This window comes from Psammomys obesus, unplaced genomic scaffold, assembly GCF_907164565.1.
Source record: "Psammomys obesus unplaced genomic scaffold, mPsaObe1.curated_primary_1811, whole genome shotgun sequence".
In the NCBI taxonomy this organism is placed as follows: Eukaryota; Metazoa; Chordata; class Mammalia; order Rodentia; family Muridae; genus Psammomys; species Psammomys obesus.
In genome coordinates this window covers 26,858,610-26,866,784 of record NW_026596051.1, presented here as the reverse complement: position 1 = coordinate 26,866,784, position 8,175 = coordinate 26,858,610, and the positions used below count along the sequence as shown (strand labels likewise).

Sequence of the window (8,175 nt, the reverse complement as noted above, 5' to 3'; positions counted from 1 at the left end):
TTTTTTTTTTTTTTTTTTTTTTTGAGATAGGGTTTCTCTGTATAGCCCTGGCTGTCCTGGAAATCACTCTGTAGACCAGGCTGGCCTCGAACTCAGAGATCTGCCTACCTTTGCCTCCCAAGTACTGGCATTACTTTCTACGAATATAAACAGGTACCTGAATTCTAGGAGATGAGCTATAGGTTTTGCTTGTGAATTCACATGAAGAAGCTATGAAGCTTTTTGCTTTGCGTTGTAGCCATTTTCTACAGTACCTTTAGAAGTAGGTCTGAGGCAATCATCACTGTATAGAAGCAGTAAAGGAGGAGAGTGTCCTGTCACAGTCTTGCCCTTAATTCCAGAACAGAGAATTGCCTCAGCAGCTTTCTTGATTTTCTTGAGTTAAATTTTGATAACCATAAACTGGTACTTATTTATTGTTTAGCTCAAAGATTTAAAGTTGAATATGGTATCAGTTGCACAATTCTGTTTCTGTTTTACTGAACATTTGAAGCATGTTTCTGTGCTTTCAGTAAAGCAGGAATCAAAAGTGAGTTTACCATTTTCTCTGTTAGCTTCCTCAATACAGGATGGTTCTCTTTCCATAAGGTCATTTTCTCAGTATCTGACATTAAAATTAAAGGTTTGATTCAAGTAGTTGACGCTGTTTTTAGTGGGAATGCACTTTCCAAGCTCTCTAGTGGCTGCTACAGTGGCCCTAATAGGGTTCAGCCTGAATTTCTGTCTTGCTCACTATCAGCATCCTTTCTTGGGAAGGTGTTATTGTTGTGGTTAAATACACAGTTAGAGTTAACTGTGCATTCAAAAATCCAGAATTATTTTTTCTTATCGCACTGCTTAAAACAGCCACTTCTCCCTACAGAGTGGTAGACCTGGCTGTTATTTCTCTTTGAAGCAAATCCTTTTAAGCCTATGGATGTAGCAGCTCAGGGAGCTTAGACTGTCTTCCTCAAGCTGTGGGTGTCTGCTTGCTTATTAGCATCTGTCCCTGAGGAGTTAGGAAGTGTTTTTATCTACAAAGTCTAAACCTCTCTATTGTGCGGATTTGCTCTAGACTACATCATACTTTTTTTCTTATTTGCCTTCAGGTCTACAGTGAATATAGAGCCAGCCTTGCTTTTGACCTTGTTAGCAGCCGACAGAAAAATGTAAGCATTTCATTAAAAGGTGCTATCTGAAATTAACTCACCAGTGGGTAAATGTATTTCAAATAAAATTACAGACTTGAACATGTCTTTTTCTAGACACTAAATACTTAGTAATAACTTTAACTAGCATATATGTCGGCAACATTGTAGTAATGTGTAACTTCTTACCAGAAACTTGTACTAATCAGGCTCCTGCATCCTTCTCAGTTTTATGGCTGGCTCTGGGTTCTCTTCTGCTCAGCGAGTTTGCTGACACTGAGTAGTGCTTTCTAGATGCTAATAACTAAATGAGTCCTTTTCTCCTTTCTGTGCAGGCATATACAGACTACAGTGATTCAGTAGCACGGAGAATGGGATTTATTCCTCTCCCCCTAGCTGTCTTAGTAAGTTCATGCATTTCTGTTTTTGTAATGACATGGCCATCATCATAAAACATTAGTATGTATTATCATTAAGTTTGTTTCAACAGGTCTTGATATTTTAAAAATAGCAAGGAATATGAAAGGAAAGTTTGTCTTAAATTCTAAATATGTCATCCCTTTAGGTTTTTAGCTATCCAGAGGAAATGTGATGTCACAAGACTACTTACTCAAATAGCTTTCATAACAATGAGGCTATTCTTCTGGTTATCTATTGGGCAAAGAACTTTCTTCTGTAATGGATATACCCAGAGGTGGGCATTACTGTGGCTACAGGAGAATGGAGATGGCAGCATCGCTAGATCCTGTTTCTAGAGTGCATTTTAACATGATGTGTTAGCTGCTGTCAATCCAGTGCTGGGAATTTATGCTAAGGAAATAAATACAGCGTGAGTGGTGAGCAAGACAGAGCATCTCAGTGTGGTTAAGGAGGTTTGCTGGCTGTCCCTTCTACACTACTGGATTCTGCTTCAAAACAAGCAGAACTGCCTGTTTATCCAAGGCCTGAAAGCAGTTTTGTGCAGGCCAGCTAACAAATGTACAGGAAAGCTGAAAATGATAGCAGCTGTATTTAGATTGGTTTACCCAACAGTTTTACATGGTGGGTGATGACAGGTTTAATGCTAAATTTCAGCATGTTAACAGGTAGTCATATCCTAAACACTGTTTTCATTTTAGTCACTTACTATATAGTAATGCAAATTTCTTTTGCTTAGGAAAAGGAACTCCTAAATTTTTAGAGAAACTCAGATTTTAAAGTTTATTTAGTAAAAGCTAAAGAAACTGAAAAAATAGAATGTCAAATTTTTCTACATGTATTTCCTGGTATTAGAAACATGATATATTCAGTCATGAGCATAAATCTAGATTACTCGACTGTTTTTAATAGAAGGATTAGTTAAACATAGGAGTCCTTTCTGTGATAGAGGCTGTGGCACAGGCAATGGCTCCATGGTGACTGAACATATGACAGCCCCTCCTCATATCTCATTTCTGTTATCCTTGTTATTTGTAGCATTTTAATTATATTTAAGGCATCGTAACAGAATCTTGACATTACTGGCGAGGACAATTACCTCTGCTTCATTTCTGTGTAGCTGCTCCCAGGACCTGTACCTGTATATGTAAATGTTTTCTCTCAGCTGCTCCCACCAGATTTGTTCAACAGGCTTCCAGGGATAATACTGCTATATCTATATTTCTGTTACATAAAAAAAACTAGGTGTTAGCCATAGCTAACCAAGGAGACAAAGCTTCATGGCTTTTAAGTAATTATTGTATACTTAGTTTCTTAAACAATGTAAGCCTGCTGAGATTTCCTTTGTCCTATGTTCCCTGCAAGTTATTGGGAGCTCTTAAAGGATTTGAACAATTGCCAAGAAAAAAACAGTAATGAGAAAAATGCCAACTGCTATTATCTCTAGAAGAAGCCGATGAACTTCTTCAGACCTTACAGAATGAGTTTCCACTTTACAAACCATAGCTGTTGCACACCTCTGTTAGGTGTAAGTAAAAGTGCCATCAGTTAAGTAGGCCAAGTAAGACTTGGGGGCAGCTGTGCTTGCCTGAGCAAACCCAAGCTACCACAGATGACTTATGAAGCAGATTAGCAATGAGATGGAAAGGCTAGACCCAGCCTCTCAGATTTAAATGCAAGTATGCACTAAAATAAAAAAGAAAAATGTTTTTTTAATTATTTTAACTAACTAATAACTCTGTGATTGTGTTTTGTCTGTGTGTTTCTGTGTTTTGGTTTGTTTCTGGCTAGCTCATCAGAGTTGTAACAAGCTCAATTAAAGTGCAAGGAATTCTGTCCTATGCCTGTGTCACACTCTTCTATTTTGGGTAAGTTTGACTATTATTGAATATGTTTTGACTTTACAATAAAGTATGTAGAACTACAAGGTGTAAGAGAAGCTAATTGCATCCAAAAATGTATTTTCTATTGTTTGTACGTAAGTTATTTAATTAAAAATTTACAATAAGTTTTTTTTTTGTTGTTGTTCAAGATTTATAATTCACCCACACTTTAGTCTTTTGGGAAAAAGTCTTTCATTGCAGTCACACACATTCCCGTATGTAAAGAGACCTTTGCTTTTCCTGTGTGGTTGTCAAGCTTAATATTCAGCACACTGGACTTGTTTCACATCAGCCTAGCTAATGCAGAAATGTAGTTTTTGTGGCTATGGAAAAATGAACCTTCTGAAAATTTGTTGGTCCCAACTAGCTTACATTTCTGGTTGGGAAATACAAGCAGGAAGTCAACAGTTTAAATAATTTATAAAGATCATAAACAGTAATAAGAAAATAATAATGTTGAATGTTATTTTGCCACTGTTTGGTTTTTCAAAAAGTGAACTAAAGTAAGTAGGTGGCATGAGTTCTGATGACTTTGCTCAAAAGGAATTCTGGGAAGCCTGTGGCTGAGCTGGTGTATGTGGGTCAGGGGCATGAGTGTTGGGGAATGCTGGTCTGTGGAGAATATAGCCCTGGGCACCTCTAGAGGAAAAGGTTGTGGGGCAGACATGCAGAGCAGGAATGATTTCAGCCCTAAGTTCCCAGAGTCTGGTTTCAAAAGACATCTGTGATGTTCCAGTTTCACATTTGAGTGTTTTCTTCCTGCCTGGCACATGACAGGTACCCAGGATTCCTTTGTGCAAATAGTTCAGACCTGGTCATTCCCGTGTGATGATATCCCTCACATCATGACCGCGTCCCAGTTCCTGTCTCAGCCCTCCTCCAGCCCTGTGTTTGGTGATGTGACTGATTGCGTGACAACACTGGGATATAATTGAGTGCTAGGGTTCCAGGTGTGTGCCACCATACTTGGTTCATGCTGTACTGGGCATTGAACTCAAGGTTCTGTGCTTGTTAAGTACACACTCTGCTAACTGAACGACATCTCCAGCCTACACTTTAGTTGTTGTGGTTTTAAGACAGGATCTCACATAGCTCAGGCTGCCTCTGAGCTCACTATGTACCAAAGGCTGGTTTTGAACTCCTTCCTCTGCCTCCTAACAGCTGGGATTACTGGCAACATGATAGCACATCATACCCAGCTCTCTTAAGTTGTTTGACATTAAGTTTTTTACATTAAATCATACAATATTAGAAATTTTACTGTAAACTTTCTTTTTCAGGTAGGAGTTAAAACATCCTCCCAGAAAACTGACTTTTATTTTTATTTTCTGGACTCTTCCTATATTTTTGTACATTTTTCCCGATCTGTTTCTTTTTTTTTTTTTTTACTGTAATCATAGCTCTCTCTTTCCCTCTCTCTCTCTCTCTCTCTTACTCTCACTCTCCTTTTCCTTTACTAATATGCCAAATATGCTCCAACTGCACACTGGAGACAATGTTAAAACTTTAAACTATGTGTTTAAACTATTTTTGAGGATTAGTATTTAAGGAGATTTCTTTGTATTTAAGCTGCATAATAGTAAATATTAAAATATTTCTTTAAAAAATTAATCCTGATGTTCCCTCTATAGTTTAATTCCCACACCCTGCCTTTGGTATTCTTAGCATGGTCCCTGTTTTTGCTTGCTCCCATTTTTGTTTAAAGTTCATTGTTCTCATAATTTGAACATGAATCAGGAAAGTGATACTGTATGTAGTAGACTTGAACACCTTTGTTAAAATAGTTCTGCATAGTTCTCCAGGAAGGATGTGTGCTTGTCCACTGTGGAGGGAAGACATGCCCACCACTACCCGCCCCACCATTCAGCAGCTTTGGCTGCCAGGTTCCAGGCTGCTCTAAGGATCTGCCAAAAAGAGGACAGACAAGTTCTGTTCCTTGGTATCACTGAAATTGTAGTATGCAAAAAGACCAACAGGAGACATAGTCTCAAGAGACTATTAGTGGTAAGCAATGTGAAGAAAAATGTGGAGGTGTATGAAGATGGATAGTGACAGGAAGGCTGCTTAAGTTGTGAGTAGGGCAGGAGCAAGCGTGGTTGACCCACAGAACTGTGAGAAGGTTCCTGACAGGGGAGATAGCTCCAGATTCTCACAAGAAGGCTTTTTATGAGCCGCTCAACTCCTGTGGAGAGAATGGGCAGGAGTAAGAATAATGAGTCAGGAAGCAATGGGCACCACCTGGAAAAAGTGACCAAGGCTTAAATGGAAGGGCTAGCGCTTGTCATCTGGGTGCACATAGCTTGTACATGAAATATAAAGGAACAGCTTCAAGTGTGGTTACATGACCTGCGGTCAAACAATGAAGGCAATAGAAATGTCACTGTGTTCGAAGCTTATGGCAGAAGCAACATTTAGGGGAGGGGAGATGAGGGCTTGATGAAAGGATGACTGGAATCTAGAATTGGGGGTGCTTTGGTAAGTTTGGAATTCTCTTTAGCAGAACCACAGAAGCAGAGTTATGGTGTGGGGAGACCTGGAACTGGCAGCAAATTTGTACCCATGGGCTAAGGGTCTGTCAGTGCTGTGTTCTGAGCCCACAGTGAAAGGCCTTAGGACCAGGCAGAAATCCTTCTGTTTCCTGCACTGACTCACTTACAGGTTGAGCTCTGCTGATTCTCACCGGCTTGTAATTCCATGTTACTGACAGTGTTTCATCTCAGGCAGGAAAACAGCAACCTACTTGTTCCTTCATGTTAAAGCTGTCAGTCTCGGCCCACAGAATGTGAGAAGATGTGAATGGGATGCTGGGATCTCTGAATTGTCTTGCCATATTTATAGCAAACGTTTTAAAATATTAGTTGTTGGCCCAAAACTCCCAAGTCTATAATTATAAGCATTAGCAACTTATTTTAATAAAGCACAGGATTAAGCAAACCTTTCTTTCTCTTTCTTTATTTCTTTCCTTACTTCCTTCCTTTTTCTTTCTTTCTTTCTTTCACTCTTTTTCTCTCTTTTTTTTTCTTTCTCTTTCTTTCTTTCTTTCTTTGTTTTGAGACAGGGTTTCTCTGAAAAGCCTTGCTCTCCTGGACTCACTTGTAGACAAGGTGGGCCTCAAACTCACAGAGATCTTTCTGTCTCTGTCTCTCTGAGTGCTGAGATTACAGGCATATGCCACCACACCCAGCTCAAACTTTTTAATAGAGGCAAAATGTTAGAAATAATTCAGCAAATCCTACCAGTGTGCGCCACAGAGCTAAACAGAATTCTCAATAGAGGAATATCGAATGGCAGAGAAACACTTAAAGAAATGCTCAACCTCATTAGCCATCAGGGAAATGCAAATCAAAATGACCCTAAGATTTCACCTTACACCCATCAGAATGGCTAAGATCAAAAACTCAAGATACAACACATGCCGGAGAGGTTGTGGAGAAAGCGGAACCCTCCTCCACTGCTGGTGGGATTGTAAACTTGTACAACTACTCTGGAAAGCAATCTGGCGCTTTCTCAGACAACTAGGAATAGCGCTTCCTCAAGATCCAGCTATACCACTCCTAGGCATATACCCAAAAGAGTCTCAAGGACACAGTAAGGACATTTGCTCAACCATGTTTGTAGCAGCCTTATTTGTAATAGCTAGAAGCTGGAAACAGCCCAGATGCCCCTCAGTGGAGGAATGGATGCACAAATTGTGGTATATCTACACAATGGAATATTACTCAGCAATAAAAAAACAAGGAAATCATGAAATTTGCAGGTAAATGGGATCTGGAAAAGATCATCCTGAGTGAGCTATCCCAGAAGCAGAAAGATGCACACGGTATATACTCACTCATATAGACATATAATATAGGATAAACCTACTAAAATCCGTAAACCTAAAGAAACTAATCAAGAGGGAGGACTCTTGCTAAAATGCTCAATTCCTATCCAGAAAGGCAAAGAGGATGGACATCAGAAAAAGGAGAAAAGAGGGAACAAATCAGGAACCTGACACAGAGGACCTCTGAAAGGTTCTGCCCTGCAGACTATCAAATGCAGATGCTGAGACTTATGGGCAACCTTTGGGCAGAGTTCAGGGAATCTTAGGAAAGAAGTAGGAATCAGTAAGATCTGGAGAGAACAGGAAATCCATAAGTTGAGCAACAGAACCAAAAAATCTGAGCACAGGGGTCTTTCCTGAGACTGATACTCCTACCAAGGACTATGCATGGAGATAACCTAAGACCCCTGCACAGATGTAGCCCATGGCAGTTCAGTATCCAAGTGGGTTCCATTGTAATAGGAACAGGGACTGTCTCTGACATGAACTGATTGGCCTGCTCTTTAATTACCTCCCCCTGAGGGGGAAGCAGCATTACCAGGCCACAGAAGAAGATAATGCAGCCACTCCTGATGAGACCTGATAGACTAGGATCAGAAGGAAAGAAAAGAAGACCTCCCCTATCAGTGGACTTGGGGAGGGCCATGCATGCAGGGAGTGTGACGGGAGGAGGGAGGGAACCACAGGGGGATACAAAGTGAATAAAGTATAATTAATAAAGAATAAAAAAAGAAATGAAAAAAAATAATTCAGATACACAGAAATGAGAGCTGTTACAAGAAAATTTTGTATTTAGCCCATACCACAAAACATTCTTAAGATCACTTAGAAACATTAACTGACATGAAAGAATATTTGTAGACTATATCTTATATATCGTGTGTGTGTGTGTGTGTGTGTGTGTGTGTGTGTGTGTGTGTGTGTG

General features: G+C 39.7%; 1 protein-coding gene across 1 annotated transcript in view; it reads left to right on the top strand.

The window, feature by feature from the left end:
- Positions 1-8,175, top strand: part of Tapt1 (transmembrane anterior posterior transformation 1) — a 46,520-nt gene that overhangs the window by 33,740 nt on the left and 4,605 nt on the right. Inside the window, exons 11-13 of the mRNA XM_055624077.1 lie at positions 1,089-1,148; positions 1,463-1,531; positions 3,336-3,412. Coding sequence (XP_055480052.1) covers positions 1,089-1,148; positions 1,463-1,531; positions 3,336-3,412 — 206 coding nt within the window. The remainder of the gene's footprint in view (positions 1-1,088; positions 1,149-1,462; positions 1,532-3,335; positions 3,413-8,175) is intronic.